Source organism: Etheostoma spectabile, chromosome 11 (genome assembly GCF_008692095.1).
Source record: "Etheostoma spectabile isolate EspeVRDwgs_2016 chromosome 11, UIUC_Espe_1.0, whole genome shotgun sequence".
In the NCBI taxonomy this organism is placed as follows: Eukaryota; Metazoa; Chordata; class Actinopteri; order Perciformes; family Percidae; genus Etheostoma; species Etheostoma spectabile.
Genome location: NC_045743.1, coordinates 9,428,973 through 9,451,531, shown reverse-complemented (window position 1 = coordinate 9,451,531; position 22,559 = coordinate 9,428,973). Strand labels below are relative to the sequence as shown.

General features: G+C 39.5%; 1 protein-coding gene across 3 annotated transcripts; it reads right to left on the bottom strand.

Annotated features, from left to right (window-relative positions):
• Nucleotides 1-265: 265 nt before the first annotated feature.
• Nucleotides 266-22,337, bottom strand: csrnp3 (cysteine-serine-rich nuclear protein 3). 3 transcript variants are annotated; one of them, XM_032528903.1, is made up of 6 exons: nucleotides 22,048-22,336; nucleotides 21,118-21,158; nucleotides 6,923-7,091; nucleotides 3,935-4,194; nucleotides 3,448-3,744; nucleotides 266-3,230 (listed from the first exon to the last, which is right to left on the bottom strand). In XM_032528903.1, the coding sequence occupies exons 3-6, from the start codon at nucleotides 7,083-7,085 to the stop codon at nucleotides 2,067-2,069; spliced, it is 1,884 nt and encodes a 627-aa protein (XP_032384794.1). In that variant the 5' UTR covers nucleotides 7,086-7,091; nucleotides 21,118-21,158; nucleotides 22,048-22,336; the 3' UTR covers nucleotides 266-2,066. The 3 variants fall into 3 exon arrangements, with proteins under 3 accessions (XP_032384794.1, XP_032384793.1, XP_032384795.1); XM_032528902.1 differs by lacking the exon at nucleotides 21,118-21,158 and having other exon boundaries at nucleotides 22,048-22,337; XM_032528904.1 differs by lacking the exons at nucleotides 21,118-21,158; nucleotides 22,048-22,336 and adding an exon at nucleotides 10,013-10,440.
• Between the last annotated feature and the right edge of the window lie 222 nt (nucleotides 22,338-22,559).

Genomic DNA, 22,559 nt, shown 5'->3' with positions numbered 1-22,559 from the left:
ATCTGCAGAGGGCGCTTTGCACTAAGAAATTACTGAACTGTACAATGTTGGCTAGCAATTTTAATTAAATGTATTTCAAAACCATGTTAAAAATGAAACAACTGAAAATGAAATTGTCTCTATCTACAGTTGGAAAAGCAAACACATTGAAAACATTTGTACCATTTTGTGAAAAACGTTTGCATTTCACAGAATGAGAAATATAATGAAATAAATCAGGCACATGAAGCTTTACAACTCACAACCAGCATGAAACAAAAGACAATTTTAAGATAGTGAAGCAATTTACTTAATACAGAATTTTAGTAAACCACAATAAATACACATTTCAATATATCATTCATAATAAATACTGGAAAACAAAAAACCAACACAGGAATGTTAACTGGATGCAGTTTCATTGTATCTAGCCTTCTCATTCTGTATGCTTTGGCATGATTAATCTGGATCTGGCCAATATTCGACCATGTTGATGCCACTGATTGCCTGAAAGCAGTCTGTACACTTCTTTTGTCCCACCGAGGTGGCGGGAGAGGTCGCAGCTACTCAACAATCACAAAGAACCACTATAACTCTGGTACTGACCCTTCTGATTATAAAATATGGGCAGATATTTGCAAGCTCGGAAGAGGGACAAATATCAGTATTCATGCAGGAGCAGAGAGCTCAAGGTAAAGAACATATTACAGTAGTACTGCTCACCAAATTATTGCAGTCCCCCAGTGTTGAGCGGTCACTCTAATTTCTCTTTTGTCACTGATTTTATAAAGAGGTTATTCATAGATTTTTGGTAAACATTATTTCCATATCTGGCTGCTAAGTCATTTATTAATGGCTCGAGGGACCAAGGAGTCATATTGTGTAGCTGTTAATTATACTGATCTAAATCATGTTTCATAATAAGCTTTGATTGTCAACCTTGAGCATTTGCTTCCCCCATACACAATTATTGGCATATTTTGTATTAAACTAGTGGTGCTTTAAGTACAATATCAAGTGCCATGACAGCCAATTAAAATAAATCTCGAGGATCTTCTTTTAAAGGGACTGCCTATTAAAAACGCTCTAACTATTGCACATAATACAATAAAGCAAATCAACATCATTATTGGATCCCAAAAAATAAACAGCTTAGTTCAAAATCAGCTTCTCATACTTGTGGAGATATTTCAAAGTGCTACTTTATTAATATCCCTGTATTAATGAAATTATTCAAAGAATAAATCTTAATTTGTAGTGGCAACTGCAAATCACGATATTCTAAGAGTGAACTGTGGAGAGGAAAAAAAGAAGTGAGGGGCAATATTTTTTCCACTGTTCAAGTATTCATGATTTAAAACCAACGGCATGCCTGCACCCCCACACATAAGTGCAAAAGGCTGTTAATTGATTTCTTGACATTGTATGCTATTGATATTGTATTCCAAAGATACAAATAAGAATTCAGACTTTCCCATGCTTTTCCAAAAACCATAGAAAAGCATATAATAGTGACAAGAAGAAGAAGAGAAATGCTTATTATGTACACAACACATTTTTATATAAAACAATGGCATTTTTTTCCCTAAATGTCACTGAGATTCCCAAAACAGCATGCGTAATGTTATCAAAACATTTCCGATATATAAGTGTACACATAATTCAGAAACAATAAATAAACTGACAATAAACCTTTTTTTTGCACATTTGACACATACAGTAGACATAGAAAAGTTCCATCTACAGTACAATATCTGCTTAAAACTAGAACTTTACATCTGAAATTACAGATCATTGCACGGCATGACATAACATATAAAATGTTTTTTTTTCCATTTGTTCCATCTTGCATTAAAGCGCACGCTGTAGTGAAGAAATGTTCAGAAGCAAATAATTAAAACATTTCCATCATGAACTTATGGCTTTATAGTTACAGATGGAAAATGTACTACAGTGCTGTAAATTGCTCTAAAATGTTAAGTCAGATAATGCAAAACAAGGCCATGAATATGTTCCCTTAAAATACCACTTGGTCAGGCTCAAGTAAAGACATAATAATGAAAGAACACTTTAAAAGGCGAGGCCCACTAAATGGCTGCGACCTCAGGGCAATGGTCTGGTAAAGGGAGGTTCTTAGTGTTGCTTCCTAGTAGGGTCAGGTCAGAATGGCCATTAACACCGGACTCTTGCTGTGGCTGTTCAGCTGTTATACATGAGCTGCTGTAGGAACCCTGGGTGTTATTGTTCAGGTAGTTTTGAAATTGCGTCTTGTTCTGGGTGTCATGCTCCTCCACAAACGCTGCTTTGGACAACGCCTTCTTGTCCTGATCAGGTGTATAGCAGGTTAAGGGGGTGGCAGGAGCACCGCTGGTCAGAGTGAAGTGGTGATTAGCTGAGTATTGTTCCTCAGCCTGATTAGAGTAGTCTATGTACTGCTCGGCAGACATGTTGAATTGTCCTTGAGCGGCAGTGCCGTTGGTCGTGCCGACTGGATCTTGGAATGCTAAGGCTTCCCCGTAGGGTTCACTGGATTGGCCGGTTTGGCCATCAGAGACGGCACTGGAGCTCCCCAGCTGATAGTATTCAGCTGAAGAGGAGTTTATTAAATATGTGTTTCCGTTCATGTGGTTGTCATGAGCCACAGAACCATCGCTGTAACAAAGCACAGAGGGTAAGGGGACAACCTCAGACCGAGACACTGAGGGGGTAGTCATGTTGCCCTGAAAGTTTTTAGACTTTTCTTCATCTGCATCCTCCTCCACATCATCATCATCCTCCTCAGAGTCGCTGTTGGCTAAGCTCTGGGTGCTAGAGTCAGACAGTCCACTGCAAACACTGCTGCTATCCTCCTCGTCATCATCTTCTTCGTTCTCCTCTTCCTCCTCTTCCTCCTCCTCATCTTCATCTTCATCCTCGTCCTCATCATCTAGTGGCTCCTCCATCTCGTCCGCAGCCTGCAGGTGCATGCTGGCCGTCTGTGGAACGGCGTCTGACAGAGAGTACTCCAACCTGTGCTGGGATTGAACCAGAGGGTTTCCGGCCCCCAGGTCATTAGTTTCGCTACGGTAACCATTGGTGGAGGACGCCTGCTGCTGCTGCTGCTGCTGCTGCTCACGGCTCTTCTCCAATTCCAGCTTCATTATGGTATGCAAGAAATGGGTCCGAACACGGATAGGATTAAACTCCACTCTCCCAGTTGAATTGGTGCAGCCTTCTTTTGTGCAGCCACATGGAAATGACATACGGTCCACCTAAAGAAAACACAACATTTACTGTGCTATTCATTCTTTTTTAAAAGGATGATCTGTGTAATGTGATAATGACACGACTGTTCCAAATAATGAATGTGCTTTCTCTAAATACTATTATCAGTCATTGATCAATGCACCTTCTCTTTAAATGTTCAGTATGTTTCTCTGTTTACAAGGGCTGGGATAAAGCTGAGGGCATGCTTGTCATGGGATTTACCTGGCACTTGATCCCTGCGAGGCTGCAGGCACAGGTCTCTGGGTCACAGAAGACTCTGCAATCACAGCCGCAGTCCTCTCTGGACATCCGGATCGCCCGCAGATCATGTTTCTCTTCCACATCAATCTTCTTTACCCCAGAGGAGCGCAGCAGTGCCCGGCGCTTTTTAGTAGTAAGAGGCTGCAGGAAGAAGTACTCATCTACCTCTGTGTTGTCCAGATCAATGTCGTCATCAGAAATGTCCTCTGCTGTAAGCGTGTTGGCCTCTTCAGACTCCACCGTGCCATTCTTAGTCAGCTGAAAACAAGTAGGCATCACATCAAAGCCATTTTATAAAAGTGAGAGAACACAAAGTGCTGTTTTAAATAAAGACCAAATTCCTTTAAAATCCTTCCCATTTCATCATTTTTACATACTGATATAATACATATGCAATCCTATGTACAGAAGCTCAATTTTGCAGAGACACAGTTTACAAAAAATGTACCTTGAGTTTTATTGAATTAAGTTTCTCCTCCTTCAGGTGATCTCTGAGCATGTCTCTGTGGATCCTCTCCTGCTCCACTGCAAATTCACCCAGGGAGTACTGCCTGATCCAGCTGTGCCTGTTGGACATGCCCAGTGTGCTGCCTCCCTGGCTGGGCACGCTAGTAAAGCCCTGCCGCCGGCTGAAGTAGTACACTGTCACATTGTCAAAATGCACCCTCCTCGTCCGCAGGCGCTTCTCTCTCTTCAATATCGAGTCAGCTGCAAAGGGAGACTAGAATGTTAAAAAAGTGGTATATTGCCTGTACTTGTCATCTTGGTTGTAAACTGTTTTTGACAATTCAATAATCCAATGTGGAAATAATTAAAGCTCTACAATGCAAATCAATGTGTCACTTTTAGTTATCATGTATACATCCTTTCATGTTGAAGCAGACCCGTTTTATAGCCATGTAAAGCCTGTTAAGATAAGTGACATTTTTATGGCAAAAGACAGACATGCTGAGGGTATTGTCCTTAAATGCCTGAAATATGAGGACTTCTTTCTTGCCAGCTTTACAGCAAGCTTCTACGTATCTTAGCGCAGCTTCGTAGGGAAGGATTTCATCACAGCTCTGTGCTTCCGCTTGGCATGCAAGTCCCCAGTGTGTCTTTTTAAGGAGAGCTCTACAAGAGGGAGAGGCAGAGAGGAGGGCAACGACGGAACATAAATAATCCCCTGCCTGGCCCAGAGCTAAAGAGTGCTGGTTCTAAGAGGCAGTGTTCCCAGCGTTCACCCAATATCAGACAGACAGGACAAATAGAAACCATCTGGTTGTGACTGCTCTCCACCCCACGCAAGAGGGACAATGCATTTCATTACAGATGTAGAGTTGTCAGACTGAGCTGAGCTGAGTTTCATTATCTATAAAGAGAAATGCAAACAGCCGTCAGCTTGTTTTAGCTGTAAAAACAGGAAGCAGATGTTACGGTCTTTTTTTTGTTTTGAGGATGTATACATTAAAACCTATACAAAAAACATGTTAACAGTATTTTTAAAATACTAACAATAATCAGCAAGTTTTCCTTAACCCTTTTACCCTATTGGAAACAAAAACATATTATAGATAATTTTCTCTAACACAACAGCATGGAGATGTAAAACCACCAATTAATTGTGTCATCTCTCTGCCAAGACAGTCCGTCACTGTACATGCACATGTTGCTTTACAGGAGTGAAGTCGTCAGAGTGCGCAGCTCCCTTGTTGCCGTCAGCTGACCTTCTCCCCGGCTACCAGCAGCTGCAGCTGACACAGACGCCAAGCTTAGCAGCACCCTACCTAGCAGCACCCTACCTAATGTATGTCTCGCTAGAAGAGGGGGGCTGTCTGCCATCTGCATGTCATTCACACATTCGAAGCATCATCAAAACAAATGTATTGTATTGACTTTGCCTTTAATTAAAGTAAAAATTGTTTACTTTTTATTTTCATTTTGGAAAATGAAATCCTAAGTAGCCAAATTGTGCACATACACACATCTTGTCCAAATGTGGCTCCTTTCTTTTGTTCTTTAAGAATTGCATTATTAATCACCAAAAAGGGTGAATCAACCGTATTATCTATTCCACTCACATTCTGTCTTATCTCTCAGACATTAGCACGTGCACTGTGTTACTTATAGGTGTCTTTTTAAACCTGCCGAGGAGACATGTCTTTTGTGGTTGGATTATCTTCGATTAAGACTGCATTCTTAATACAAAATCAGTTCAAGCCAGAAAAAAACTGTGGAATCTCTTGGGAGTTGACCTCTTTTAGAACTGGTGAACTTCACAGAATCTTCAGTGTGACCTTATTGTAGTAAACCAAAACAAGCTTTGCAGATCTGTAGCTGTTTAGCCCATGTTAATTTGTTGTAGTCTTGGCTGCAGCTGAAACATATAGAGGTCCCATATTATGCTCATTTTCAGGTTCACGGGTTTCTATGAGAATGTGTTTACATGCTTAAATGTTCAAAAACAACATTTGTCTCCTACAGCCTGTCTGCATATGCAGTCTGTCTATATGCTTTTTTAATGCATGTCTCTTTAAGCCCCCCTCCCGAAAATGCATCTTTGCATTTTGGAAGCTCTTCACTGTCAACGCAGCCAGGTAATGACTATAACGGCACTATAGTAGCACTTTCTACTTTTCTATTGTATAGCTGTGACATCAAAATCGTCCACAAGTCTGGAAAGCTTGTTTAAAGGCACTCTTTTTTAATTTTTGTATCAACTCATTTGGCAATGGCTTGAATGTAACAGACATTCATTGTTATAAAAAAAAAAGTTACGCACTGAAGCTTAAATGTGAAATAATATTTGCTGTTTTTCTGTTTTAAATTATTATAAACTGAATATTTTGGGGGTTTGGATTGTTGGTTGGTCACCTTAGGCTTGAGGAAATCACAACAGACATTTTTCACCAGTAAATTTTGAAGACCAAACGAAATTAAGCTTTAGATCTATCCATAATGAAAATAATAGTAGCCTTAGAGAGGTACATTTACTTGTATGGTACCATCCGTTTTGCATGTTGCACACACACATTTTGAGACTGCATCAGCTCATTCATCTGGCTGGGCCTGTACACTGATGCTGGTGCTAATGATGGAGGCTGTCTGTGCATCCTTCCCTTTTATTACAGCAGCACTGGACTCTTAGCATCACTCATCCTCCTCTCCCCTCCTCTCCTCTCCTCTCCTCTCTGTCCAGCTATGCCTGTAAATTCATATAACACTCCCTTATCTACAGACATGCAGATTGGTTCTCTCTAACCTGCATCCTGCATTGATTGTAAAAGACTAAACCAGGCTGTTTCTAAGTGTTGTTCCCTTCTTGATTAAAAATCCTTTTCAGTGCTTTAGCTTTTTGTTCCTTGAGATGAAATTATGACATTATTGTTTCTGTCAATTGTGCGCATGTTAGCCACACAGAGCTCAATGCCTGAATTTAAAAGACACAGGCACTCACGGGTGAAAGGGCCTGAGGCAGCGGGGTTGACACTGTCACCACTATCCCCACTCTCACTGCAGGAGACCTCATCATCAGACTCCCGCAAGGAAGAGCACGGGGAGGAGGAGGCTTCCACCTCCTCAAATTTTCTCTTCAGTATTCCACTCATGGTCCGCTGCATCTGCACCTGAAACCAAAAGACAGCAAAGGGGCCACATATTATTTAATATCCAGTTTAGGGCCTTCATAATCCTCAACACACTCAATTAGAAATGAGACCCAGACTCCCCGCCCACACACACAAGGACACACAAAATCTCTCCTGCTGCTATCCAGACTCCCAGGCGTTCCCTGGGCGATTGATCACCTTGGAACAAAAGAGCTGAGATGGAAGGAGAAAGCTGCTAATACATACTACATCTGCCTTACAGGAAGTTCATTCCGCTGTCTTGGATTGAGAGGCGTAGGGAAAAAAGAGACTGGACCAACTTGTACTGCTATCAGTTTAAGTGTAATCATGTACAATATATATGTATTATGTACAGTAGTTGAATATTATGTGATTATGTGCATTTAATTGACTACTACTATAAAAGAAGAGAAATATCCACTAGACAAAAATGTATTACACTGCATCTAGGAAGGAAACATCTGGAGGTTTTTATAAAAAACATAGTACAACAGATTAAAGCATGCATCTGTAGTATTCGCGGGATGTTTATGTGCATTTATACAGGTGCAAACTCATGCTGATGTGCACTTCCGTGTAGCTACTGAAGTGTAGCAACAATCTGCACAACACAAAGAGATTTGTACATATATCACACATCATGAAGTGCTAGAGAAGGAATAGGTGAGGCTGTTGTTGACCGGATAATGAATGACATCCTGTACATCTGTAATGAGCTTCTGTCATGTCAGACGCTTCCTACAGAAAAAAAGAACAGGCCTCAGTGGTACCAGTGTACTGTGACAGGCTCTAGTTTGCCTTATAATCTTCAAAAAGTTAATAATTGCAAAATAATAATAGCAACAATGGACCATTAGATATTATTCCTGCTACAGACCTTTCAGTGATAACTGCCATTAAATAATAACACTTGTAACTTTGTATGGCTGTGTAGGTGCAGCTTAATGTTTGTAGTTACAGCATTTTATACAGAGGCTGTTGTAACAGAAGTGTTACAGACCACTTTAATGTCAATTGAGGGGAGCCATTAACTCCCTTTGACTGATGACGCAATTAAACAAATAAACAAGAACAGGATCATCAGTCAACTACACTTAAACTAATCACCATTACGTTGGAACTACTACATTGTAACTGTTCAACAATGTATTATTTTGATTACTTTTTTCCCTTTGAATACCATTATTCTTCAATGTGTGATGGCTGTACCATTCCAAGACTTATATATTCCCTTTTCATAATATGAGGCATTGGTGAAAATGTAGTCCTTTAAGGTACTGTATGTATCTGAAGAGTCCTTTGTTCCTTGTTTGAACAGCAGCAGCTGGAACGTCATGTCACTTTTTAAAATATATCCAATAAAACAACAGTGCTGCTGTAGTACAGCAAGGATTGCTATGACTGGCAGCTTTTCCCTCACTGCTTTCTCTCTTGGTAACTGAAATCAGTAAAGACAGCATGCATCTTCACCCAGTCCAACTCTGTCTATCTGCCAGAGCAGCTAGTGGAGGAGTTCCATTCACAGACAGCCACAGTGTTTCATCTGGGCTCTGCTATCAAGTCATTACAGATGCAAATGCTGCCTGAGAGAAAGAGGTGCAACACAGAGAGGACTAGCGCTGCCAGCAAGATGGTCATTGTTCCCAGGAGGCTGTGCTTGTTCAGCGCGGTGACATGGCTCCACCAGCATTTGGAGAAACTCCAGAGTCAACAACTCAACCTACAACTAAGGAATGTAAGGCATACTCCATCTGTGAGAAAGTGGAGGAGAGATGATTCTAAAAAGATTTCCTGCTGAAAGAACTGATATTAATATGGAGATGGCATCCTGAGCAAGAGTGAACCATCTTTTTGATTCAGTAAAGCAAATAACTGAGCTGGTTGACAAAAAAAAACATCAATCTATCTATGACCAAATGACTAACTAATGAACGAATCCTGAAATATATAAACTCTTGTGAGATTTAAAATGTTGAAGCTGCTAATCTCACATCAAAACAGTGAACAAACACATTTTCACAATCCACTTCATGTGTTGGCAAACAGGAGTGGAAATTTCCACCAGAAATGACCTGTGTATTTTAGTCCATTTCCTAGCGAGGGACCTAATTAGATACCATTGTTGGAAACCTATTCGTATGCTTAGTACTCAGCTCATGCTGCACTATAGGCTTTGATACCAAAAGTGGTTTCCATGGAGATTCTAATGTACTCTCACAACTAGTGCTTGACCATATGACAGTGTTTCAAATGCTACTGTGTATCAGTTTTTTTTAAGACCAAAGCCCCAGTGTTAGTTTTATATTACATTATGAATACTGTGTGTGTAGGTATATATTTATATACACACTTTCTCTGATTATTGCATTACTAATTAAATTGCATTCTGTTGCAACAGCATTAAAAAGGTAACATCTTGACACTGGATAGGCATGACATCATAAGCCACAGAGCTGTGGGTAATCTAGGGTGAACCTCTTTTATCATGGCTAAATAAAAAACAGAGATTGTTGCTCCTTACTAACAACTCTTTCTTTGTCTTCACTGTTGCCTTACCACTAATCATGGCTGTGCAGCATATATTATGTTACAAGGGAGAAAATCCCAGAGAAAATAATGCAGCAAAAGCCAGCTTTGAAAGCCCCTCCCTGTGTTTGCCTCTCTGTGCACACACATCAATTGTGGAAACCAACTCCTGTCCTTAATCAACAGCGCTCACGGCACTGTAGCCCACTTGCATTCTGAATACAATTATTTTCCTCTTCGTCATTCCCACAGTCAAAATAAAGCCTCAAAACACTCATACTAAGTGATGCCACCAAGCCTATGGCATCTGGTGCAAGTCATGACACATCAGTCCTATGATGACCAGATTACACTTCTCTGTGTGTGCTCTGGCCCTCACAGGAACAACTGACCTGTATCCAGTGGCAGACTGTGACTCCTTTCACCTCTTCTCACAGCAGCACAGCCACACAATCATAAATGTCGCTATTCAAAAGGTGAAACAGGATGAGTGAAGAGGTTCCCATTTTGTTTCAGTCCACTGACTTGCAGCAACCCCTGAGCTCCACGGGCATGAGAAAAAAGGGTGCAGGAGTGTGAGAGAGACTTGTAATGTTCCAGCTCTGACTGCACTGTCGGTACCATATGCTTTATTGTTGCAAGACGGCAGTCTTTCTCACTTTAACTCCCTGTCTGTCACTCTCTCTCTCTCTCTCTCTCTCTCTCTCTCTCTCCCTCTCTCCCTCTCTCTCTCTCTCTCTCTCTCTCTCTCTTTCTCTCTGGCCACACAAAGGCTCATTAGCTGCAGCCGGCTGAGAGGCAGAAGGCTGACTGGAGCAGAGTGGAGCAAAGCAGAGGCAGCCTGTTAGATCACATGGGTGGGATGTCTGAGAGAGAGAGAGGGGAGAGAGAGAGAGAGAGAGAGAGAGAGAGAGAGAGAGAGAGAGAGAGAGAGAGAGAGAGAGAGTTAGAGAGAGAGAGTGAGAGAGAGAGAGAGAGAGAGAACGTGCCTCTGCTCCTGCTGTCTGCAGATATTTTTACCAACATGAGCTGGGGAAAGGGAGGGGGTGAGCATGGGGGAGGAGGAGGCAGAGGTAAGGGGGTCAGAAGAGGGAAAAAGACAGAATGTTGGAGAAATGTATGGGGGGTGTATGGGAGATGCAGAGAGGAGGGGATTCAAGGGGGAATAGTACAGTGGAAAGGCAGAGTGAGGAAGAGGTGGAATGAGAGTAGGGAGGTGGAAAGGAATGGGGGAGAATAGAGAAAAGGAAAAAGGGAAACATCTGATGCCAAGAACCACACAATAGGACCATCGAGAGAGCATAAAACTACAAAATAAAAGCTTAGATGACTAAAAATCCAGGATAAATTAAGTTGCATGACAGAACAGTACACAATATTTCTATAAACATTTGAGCATACTGTTTTATTCAGCTGCAATAACTAGCATATGAAAGCTGAACAAATACCTGGAAGATGTTGACAAGAAAATATCACCATATTCTACCTCAATAAGATTTGTCAGCACTGTAAATGTGATCCCAACACTTACTATGCCAGGAAGTTCTGCAGAAGAGTTAGTGGACCACAGCTGGTGCAGTTAGTAAGCCATAATATCATTCTTGCACTCAATTGGACCATATTTCAACATAAAAGGTCCTGCACGTCCTCGTACAGGATTGCTTGAAGTCTAGAGGCCTTTTTACAGTCAGCCCAGCAATTCGGTCTTTACAAACAAATGAGTTTTTGAGCACTAACACACAAATTGTACAGCTAGCAACATTGCTGATCAAACCTCTTATTTGCATGATTTTAATACATTGCGGTTTAGCTATGGGTAATTTATACAATGTCTGTTAAAGTCAACATTTATTGACAATCTTATGTAAAAGGGTTGATGTTGTTACCTTGATGCAACTTGAAGAAAACAATTGTCATTCGACTCTGCAATGTTCTGCATTCTCACCAGTGCCCTCACTGAACCTCGCCTCGACAGCACTGCGCTCCTCCTCCATCCTTGTTGTCTCTTCCTCACACTGCACAAACTGCCTCTCTCTTGTGTACTATATAACATCATCTGGCCACAGACACATTTGCAAGCTGCAGTAAGTTAATTTGGTCTTGTACCTTCAAAGATCACCGCAGCTATGAATCACAGCTTTTTTAAAGCAAACATTAGTATAAAGTTAACCTGTACTGTGCTGTACTTGATATGGACATTTTTTTTATTTGTCTCAGTGTCATTATTTCCTGAAGTTGGTAAACCACTGTCAAGCAAATCAGAGCTGTATTTGTACATAACATGCTACACTGAATTTAGTAGGCACATTATATTATTTAAGGGTTTACATCGCTTCTAAGAGTGACGTTGACTATTGAAATTGTTCTTTTTAAACATGCACTCAGCACACAGTAGTGGAAGTGTACTGACAGTACTCTGACGGACTCTGCTGAGCACTCAAAGATTACAGTCGGCGATTATGGCTGAATCAGAAGGACCAAAGAGCAAGCAAGCATCACAACACATGCAACACTTCTAATTTTGTATGTATCTCTGACACAAACAAAAATTGAACATTAGAAAATCACACCATCAACATCAATGCAGGTCTACGGAATTGGTCAAAATTACTGTACTACTCAATTTAGATAAATGCCACTCTGATCTGACTGATCAGACTAATAGGAAGGTTCATGTCCCATGTCACAGTTTATGTGTATGTGTGTGTGTGTGTGTGTGTGTGTGTGGTGTGTGTGTGTGTGTGTGTCTCTATCTTCCCTAAAAGACCACGCAATTAAAATGATTGCCAATGACTCAGACTAATAGGTGGGAACATGAGCTACAATGGTTTGTGCCTGCTGGATCTGTGGAGTCTAGTTCTAGGTTACCTAAGGGTGTAAAGCAAAAAACTATCTCAGTCTTAACTTGAATGACATCTGTATTTAAATGTTTATAATGGAAATGGGAAGCCATGAATCAATGCCTGATTTTCTGTCTTTTAAACTGCTTGCATCTGCCATTGTCATACTTAATATTAATTTAAATAAATGAAACATCTTTTAATACATCTTAATTTTATTAAGGTTTTTAGCATCTAAATGAATTGTCTGGGCTAAACTCTGACTGCCATACTGAACAACATTACACACTTCCAACTAAGCAGGTATAATAATTGTGACAAAACACCATTAACCAATGAATAGGCTGTGAAATACACTTTACAATAACCATGAACTAATTTTGTTTTAAGGTTTTCTGCTTACAATTACATGAAAACCTTTCTATATTCTGTTACATGTTCTACATGTTTAACTGTTAGATTAAAATAGGACCTGACCAAACTCGGTCCAACTGTCATCATCTCTTCAAATGTCAAAGTTCTCTTATTCATTTTTAACAAAACTGATTTTGATCATTACAGTATAGGTTAAAATGTCAATGTAAATACAACTGTAACGAGATATCACATATACACTCACACATACATATATACACATATAAATATATACAACACACACACACACACACCACACACACACACACACACACACCACACACACACATTTCTTTCAGCCTGGTTGTTCTTCTAATCACTTTGATGAAATGTGTTAATAGGTGACTTTATCTGCATTCCTTTATTCATCCAAGAGAATCACACATATATGCTGCCCTATTAAATGAAAATGCAAAACATAAGCTGGAGAGATGGCATTTGTTACACCATTGCGCCAGTGATGGTGACCTATATTTGCTCTGACTTTCAAGAGGCTTTCATATTTCAATGAAGGGAATTGAAGACAGCAGGCAAAATAAACAAAGAAAGGGTTTCGAATGAATCATTTGTGCATATTGTAATTGGGGTCATATGCAAAAGCCCTGCCCAAATCTCAACACAGGAACAGATGAAAGGCAAATTCTAATATTTTTTTTTAATGATATATCCAAAAAGAACCTTATTGTTAAAAAAAGCAACTAGAAGAGTGCTTGTTGTTTCTCACAGAAAATACTATGGATTCCTTCAAATTGTTTTTTTTTCTTTATTACAGAGCATGTACAAAATGGAAGCGGGAAAAGAAGAGAGTGATTGTCTCTTGTCTATACTCTGACACATGACTTGCCTTATCAAAAACGGTCCTGCAATTGCTATTTCCATGATCCTTTTCACAACATTAGTGATAAAGGACCTTCACAGTGTGTGCATGTGTTAGTTAAAATGCAAATTGTAAAAGCAATCATCGAATAAACCCTTCAGTGATCTCTGCAAAACATTTTATTTTGAACTGTCTGGCTTCATGACAACAAATCAGCAACTGTTTGGCAGCCGTGGCCATAAATCAGAACCTTTACAGTAATGGAAGAAACTGCAGTGAACCAAAGATGAATAATTACATCCACCCTGCTTATCACCTTCATCACAGCCATTTTCCATCTCAAGATTAGCTATCTAACCGTATGTTAAATGTCATACAGAACAGACTGAAGGTTATTAAAACTACATAGATAGGTATAGATTCAAGCCCTTAAGGTCAAAGGTCTCCATCAGGTCGCCATCAGCTGCATCTCACAGGTCTACTATAAGGCTGCAGTATACAGATCACAATGCCATCTGCCATCATTTAGAACATGATCTACAGTGCGCCCATGGTGCATATTTCCAAAAACATAAAAGATACTTGGAGTGGCCATGAACAATAAGTGGATAGAAATTGTTCTGGACTGTGCCACATCCCCACATGTACCATATATCACTTATCCTTCCTTGGCAGTTTGTTTCTCCTCAGAGCAAATACTGACACAAAAATGCATGATCACATCAGCAACACAAGCAGGGTTTTGCCAAACTGAGATGCCACTGTGTGGTGCAGTGGCCTAGAACACTTACAGTACAGACGTCTCCAAGCACGGCAAAATTCATACCAGAGCTGCCTTCTAAAATATCATGGACATCCATTGGGAAAGAGAACCACAAATGTTAGTATGTAAAAAGAAACAAATATTTACTGGATGTCCATCACAATCATCAAATACCAGCTCTGACACATTGTGTGTGATATTGTTACAATGTCTGTGTTAAAGCAGACACTTCACTCCCATCTACATACTGGCAAGGAGGCACCTAGATTTTGAAGAGAGTTGTAATGGGACAATATCAGGACCAACTACAAAATGTTCCACATAAAAACTAATTAATAGATGGACATTGCCCATGCAGACAAAGAAGGCAGAGTGATTACCATCACTGTACCCTTATAACAATAAAACCTTTGGTTCCAGGAATAGAGGGGACAGTTGTGGTAAGGCCACATGTGTAACTACTATTTTTTTGTATTGGCAAAGCACATTTGGTATTAACTTTACTGTATTTCTACCACAGCTTGATTAAGGTTAGGAAAAGATCATGGTTTGACCTGCAAGTGATATTTTAAATACTGTATTGACATTTTACTCTGTATCAAATAAACTGAAATTTTGCAACTTGAGTGATTGAATTAGCACGAGTAATGCAACGTGAGGTAATTTTCCGTGCAACATAAGACAGTAGGCAGATATCTCTAGCTAACATGCTCAGATCATGGATGTATTAATAAAAAACATGTTCCATCCCCTGACATTTGCTAATTAGGAGCATACAACAAAAGAGTTTTCTGGCTTCAGTGGACTTCCGTGTTTTGGGGCCCACAGAGCATGGGCACAAGAGCACTTCTCCAGCCGAGCCGGTTAAAAGCTGAAGAGAGTTCCTCTGGCTGTGCCAGCTGATTTTCAACAAGTTGCTAGCGGAGAAGTCTGTAGGTTAACTAACACATCAGCTAACTAAATCAATTAGCCAGCAGTATTAACACTTGGGCTTCAGCTAAGTTTGCTTTGGCTTTGCTGAGTATTTCTGCGCCCCGGTGGTCAAACATGGCTTGTTGTAGCTTTAAATATTTCTAATAGCAACACTGACATCCAAAGTCTATGTCAAAGTCAACTGCCCTCCACTCTCACCTTCCCTGCGCTACATTAACCCATCATAATTGGTATGAAACATTGCAGATGAATATACACAGGTCACGAATTAATCAGTTACATATGTATACAATAATTATTTGCTACATAATAAACTTTTAGGAGACACATTTCCTCCAGCTGTGTTTATACGCCAAATGTGTATATGTGGGGGCATAAGAGCGGGGTTGTGTTGGTATAGATTGATATAGATTAAAAACGTGCTACCTTGCTCTGTATCTATGTCAGCCAACTGCCTATGCCATTCAGTATGGCTGGTTGCATCATAGACTACAAGTGTTTCCGTAGTGATGAAGCACATATTCAGCCGGATGGCTTGGCAGATTTTTTTTATTACTTTTCTCTTCTTCTTGTTTCAATGCAAGAAAAAAAATGTCATTGCAGTAGACCATGTCTGAGTGCACTTCAGTAGAATCAAACCCTGAAACCACAAAAGATCCTGGGCCATGCAGCCAGTCTGAGGTTGTGTTCGCACTCATCCTATCACACTCAGCTTTACACGGCAACTTTGAAAAAGAGGGAGAGGAAGCTTGGCAGAGAGCGAGAGATAACTAGATAGATATAAAGAGAGAGAGACCAGGTCTCAGATGGACTCCCCTGAGGTGCGGCTGTGGCCTGGATGATTATACAGCTACAGATGGGGATCCCTGCCTCAGAGAGAACACAAACACACTGCTCATATATTCATTGACGCTGTTTTGTTGAAGAGGTGAGATAGATTCCTAAATTATACATGAAAAGGGCAAAGAAGAAAGTGTTTTGTAATAGGTCAGGGGGCATCTCCCTTAATCTGTAAATGAGCTAGGATCATATTTAGGAATAACACAATAATCATTTGTATCCTGTTCCTGAAGAACATATAGGGCAGAAACTCTCATAGATCATTCAGATATTTAAAAAAATATATCCATGTGTAAATGGTGCAATTAAGCTACAGTATCTACAAATCTTTTATATGCCCAATCCCGTGCCATCTTTGCTAGTGGCCTGTCATTACTTATGTTAGGTACAGAGCACTGAAAAACACCTGCCTAATTGTTTGGTGACAATAAACATTTGCTCTGGCTGTTTTTCCCATTGTACTGCAATTGAGGTCATATGGACCAATTTTTCAAATAAATAACACTAATTGTCAAATAAAGTCATCTTCATTCTCAGCCAGCCTATGCAAAATTACACAAGTATGACAAAAAAAGAACACTGAGCACAAAAAACACAAAGGAATCCATTTAAGGAAACATAGTGACATCTACAGATTTATGCAAATGAGACTTCACATGCGCTCTGTACATTTGTTAACTTGCACTTGCCTGAGGCTGCAGACAGATCTGCTCCACACACATGAAAGGAGGGAGGGGAGAGTGTAGCTCACTGCACAGCACTCAGCACACGGAGGAGATGCAGCCTGGTGATGCCTGTGCAGCCTCCCTCTTGCAGCTACTGTACAGCCGAGAGCTGGGAATCATTGATCTGTTCTTCCTCCTCATAGAACAATAGAGGCAGCACGGCTCCTTATTATCCACATGGGCTCAGAGCAAAGGGTGACTCCATGTCTAATAAATATCTAGCTGCAGCAGTTTAACATTGTATTAATGCACACTGTCGTATTATGACATAAATGTTAATATTATGGCAAATACTCATTTGACTCCTTACATGATCTGTGGTTTCCACTTTCACACCAAAAAGCATTAGCAGTGTTTTAATGAAATAGAGCTACATGCTTAAATGGAAGAGTAATCTTTAAGAAGAGATTTGATCCAAAATCTTTGTTGTTACAAGCAGTGATCAAAATACGTTGAAGCAGACAAGCCCGAACAAACAAGCTCCACATTTAGAGTAATGTTTTGATTTGCTGTCGTTCAAGTCACACAGTGCAGAGGCATAATCAAGTACTCTCACCCTCATGTCAATCACAAAAGCTCACCCAAATTATTCATGGCTCTATATTTTATTTATGAGTATATTTTCCCATGCCACCTGAAAGTTCGCAGAAGCCGGTTATGCTGGCAGAAATCGAGCTGCCAAGCATTTCATAGAGACAGGGCTGCTTTGATCTCTCACACAGGCTGAGAAAGCAGTGGGATGTGGAGTTCATATTCTGCAGACAAACCTTATCATTTATATATAGCCAGTATCATGCTGAGATCTTGAATAATTTTTTCAAATGCAAAACATTCACACTGTTAACTGAGAAATTGTGTGATGTAGGCCAGCTCTGCATGTGATTACAGTATAGTAAATTAGAGTGATATCAAAAAACAAAATGACACAAAATACTTCTACGTGAATGTTATCCAGGATACAAACCTAATTTAATTGTTCAATGTGTTGTTGATTAGGATTTTATCTGAGATTGTAAGTGTGTAAAATAGGTTATATTATGTTTATAGATATATAGATCATGATATATTATTGATGCGTAGGTATGTTTCTGTCTTATTCTGTAAAATGTTACTCCTTTTTATATTTCCCTTACAATAATTAAATATACACATAAATAATAAAATAAAATAAAAAAATACACTATAAAACACTAAGCGTACCATTTAAAGTAAAAAAACTATTTTGGAGTTTTTACTTAGAATGCTGTCATGATGTTGAAAATGATGTCAGGATCCTTTAATTACAGCGATGGTGCTTTTTGGAGAATTATAAGTGCTTTCCTCTATATGTCTTTTTGTTGATAAGATATGAGAGATGAGCCTATGAGAGATTGAAATAATCAGACATTTGGTTGCTTTGAAAATACAAACTTCAAAACATCTGCACAAATCTCAAATGTGCAAAATGTATTTTCTAAACATTTGGTCACAAAGACCTTTGTCACTGTGCCAACACATGCAAAACAGTTTGTATAACTTTTTTGTGGCTGTCAAAGACTATATAAATAAAAGTTACAAGTTATTATTAATCATGAACATTAAATAGTCATGACTAAATAAGCTCAGCATCAAATAAAAATCTAGAAAAAAAGCCCTGGTTAGATATTAGCAGTGCTTCATAAGGACGTTGCCCGTTGTTTGATCAGATTTGACTGACAGTGATCAAACTAACCAACTAATTCCTGATTGTTGCATAAAAGTATGTGGCATCATGTTTTTCCAAATGACACGTGCAATTACAACAGTCCATTATAACTTAGAAAACAGACTAGCAGAAAATTGCTGAAAAGAAGTTGATTGAGAATCGATTGATTGATTGAGAATTGATTGAGTTTTCCATGCCTTTAAAGAAAAAGGCTCTAATCCAGATTTTAAAAGTTGAAATGAGACCTTGTATACATACTTAATGTACTTCATCTATTTTACTTAATTAACCAGGAACTCTCTTGAGATAATTTTTTTATTATTTTTTTAGGCAGTGTTTTCAAACAAAGTTTATCTTGTAAATGATTAAGCTCAGGGTGCATAACTCTGATTTGTTGTGCAATAAAAATAAATGGACATAACCTTATCTTATCTTAAATGATTTAGACTAAAATTCTTAGAGGTTTCCTTAGTTTGAACCTACTACAACTATGTGTGTATCCATGCAGTGGCATTTCAAGTATCACTGGCTAAGATAATGGGAAATTAAATTTCCCATTGTAGAATATTTGAAAATCTAACAAATAATTACAGAACAACTTCAGATGTTGATGCCTGAACACACTGGCTATATAAAGCCTTTATGAGGTGGCATACTATGCACTGACAAATAAAAGTCATTAAGGCACCGCCATATGTTTTTAATTAGCTGGCAGCAGACAAAGGATTCCAAATAGGTGTCATGGCAACATCTCAAGAGAGCACAGTCCTAAACTGTGAACGCCCAGAGCTTACATCTAAAACAACTAAATTGGAAACATGAATCCTGCTGGGACGCACAAAGCTGCTCTGTTATATTAGTTATGTGTTCTTATTAATAATCCTATGAATGAACCATATGTATCATATAAATCAGACTGAATATGGAATTACAAATTGTTTTTTGTAAGAACATGAATTGTGTATCACACAGATCATCTTAACTAATCAAAAAGTATCTATATAAATATCAGAGAATGCTGCCTGGTGAATTTCTTTTTGTATTGTAATTTCTATGGTTTATTATTTCACATTCCAAATGTTTTGTTGTAGCATGTTGGGGACAGAAGGAGGGATGGCTGAACTATTTCGTGCTCTATATTGAGTCTTTTTCCGTGTTTGTTTGATACATTTTTGCATATAACTCGGAAAGTACAAAGAAAATAGAATTCCACAGTCCATAATGTTTGTTAGATTCATCTCACTTAACTTATCCAGGTGCTAAGATGTCGAGCAAAGTGTAAAACAACCCATTAGACGTACAACTTTGGCTGATTGTTTTCATTTCTTACTTATTTCAAAACACAATCCAGCTAGTCTTCCCCACATAACAATCTGACCTTTAACCTCACTCAGTAAATCTTCCTGAACCTCCAGGTAGAGCCTAAAGCCACAAATTCTTGAGGAAACAAAATTAATTTGGCTTGGCATGTGAACCTCTGTGTGCAGACAATTCACCCACACCAGCCTCCTGCAGAGAGACTCTCCTTAGTGCAGTCAAGCCATAACACCTTTCATGTAAGTCTTTAATGGACCACAGTTCCTGTTATCAAGCTTTAGCCATCTGTGCTACAGTATGTAATAGCAGCATGACTGAATCATTTATTCAAATAAGTCAGCTTAATGATGCAGCTTTTCACAAGTAAATACATCTACTTAATGTTGCAATGTCCTTTAGCTCAGTGACACATGTACTAATTAAAGTCTGCTCCTTTGAGGACTGGGTGCTGATAGATTGAGGAGACAGATGGATTGAAGAGGAAAAATACACCCTGCCCTTGCCTTTCAGATCTCAATCACAAAGATGGGAATAGCTGTGTGATTGCATGTGTATGGTTGCATGTTTGAGTGCATGTTTTTGGACAGGGATGGACTGCCTCTTTTGATGCTGCCTTCTGACTAAAGAGGCTGACAAGGAAAAAAAATAAATAAATAACAATAAAGAAGACATGGCAGAGTAATGATGCTGCCATATTCAAGCCTAATATGTAACAAAAAAACAGACCGTCAACAAAACTGCATCTTTTGATTACATTAATGTAAACATAGACTATTAGAACCACAAGGCAACAATGAAAACAATTACTTTATCTGTCTTTACTGCCTGGAAATGTCAAAGCCTGCGATTTACACATTTTTATAGCACTGATGGTTGATTTGCTGAAAAATAGAAAGAATATATCTTCTTTTCATCATGTTGAAATCAGAAGCATCTCTCTAGTATAATCCGGTGAGAATAGTACAGCTGTCTGTATTGACTAAACACAGTTGTCTGCATCAACATCACATCATATCTTGTTATCAGAGGGTCTTTTGTGGCAGCGTAGCAACAGTTGTGCAAGCTTTGAACACCATCTATCTCACAGGCATGAACTCAATATGTTAATGTTTTGTGAAGGCTGAAATTATTATTTCAGACAGCAAGAAGGAGATATGATCTTACCTTTAGCAAAATGTATTACACTGTAGTGACCCCCCTTTGTTCTGTGAAGAATAGAAAAGGGAAACAGAAATAGTTAAGACTACTGCCAATTTATGAGCAACTTTCTACTGTAATTTCTAGAGTTACAAGATTTCGTAAAGCTGACTTTAAAGCATGTTTTATGCAGTGTTGTCACAACAACATGAACACAAAGCCATTGTTTCGTAATGCACATGTTGTAGTACACAGGTTTTGTCACGGAAACTTGCAATTTTAGCATTGATATATAGGTGATTGACAGAGCATCATCTAAAATCTCTTTGTGAGTCACTTAGAGCTGGGGCGGTTGGAGGGGGCATCCCCGGGGGGGTTAAGGGAAACATGCTCTCTGCCTCCTCTGACTGTTCTGCAGGAGGCTCTGCAGGGAACCAGACTCTCTTCTCCCTGCGGTCTGCATGAGTGGCTCAGTTGGCCACATACCAGTCAACTGGCTCCTAGTACAGTAGCCTGTGTGACACACATGTGCAACCTCAAACATACACAAAGGGACTGGCGCTTTAACAGTCAGGATCCCCTGGGTCTCTGTGTCTATAATAAACATCTGTAGTGTTAATCATTTTGTGCACAGTGTTTACACAATTAAATCACCAATGGTTTGAATGAAACAAAGAAAATGTGACCTTGAAATATTAGAGCAAAATCTGTCAAATGTCAATGACTATTTAGCAAACGTACCAAGCAGACTGAGGTTTGATGCTCAGAAGAGTTTGGCAAATGGATTACCCAGGGATGGGTCCCAACCAGTCCCAACATATCAAGGTAACAGCACAGCAGACAAACATATAAAATGTGTTATTACTTCATGCAACATAGAAAAGGGTTACATTTTTTACCAATTTAATCAATGCATGTGTTCTAATCCAGACCTATGATTGCTCCTAGGCTACTCACCATTCATTTCGTTACTCTCATCGGTATCCAGCCAGTCAATGACGCCCCTCTCTCTCTCTCTCAATGGGCTTGACAAATTTTCCCTAAACCAGTTTTCCTCTGCGGAAATCCCCCACCGCTGTGAGATCATTAAAAACTGCTACCGGATTTCCCGATTAGTAAACTATTGGAAATACCGGCACAATTGTCGCATATAACAACTGTGCTTCAACATGCACTCCTTCCGGCTGCTCAGGGAACAATGGTGCAGCATCGGAGTGACAGCTTCACGGCCAACGTGACACAGTCTGTCCAATCATGGTTTAACAAACCAGGAATCATCCGCAGAGCGCTGCTGCCTGCCTGCCGGCCCACTGTGGGCTTCAACGCACACATCCCACTGTGCCATCATGTGCGCTGACTGTTGCCAAAGAAGGTGGGCTTAATCATGATTTTAAAACACTTTAACAGGGATTTATACTGTGTATAGGCAGCACTTCATTTATAATCGGGTCTTTGTGTATGACAATTCT

Bases quoted from the DNA above. Each gene is read 5' to 3' on its own strand.
- csrnp3 (XM_032528902.1), bottom strand. The intron at 4,195-6,922 runs GTGAGTGCCTGT...CTCCCTTTGCAG, and splicing joins TGCCTCAGGCCCTTTCACCC to CTGACTCGATATTGAAGAGA. The intron at 3,231-3,447 runs GTAAATCCCATG...TGTTTTCTTTAG, and splicing joins TCGCAGGGATCAAGTGCCAG to GTGGACCGTATGTCATTTCC.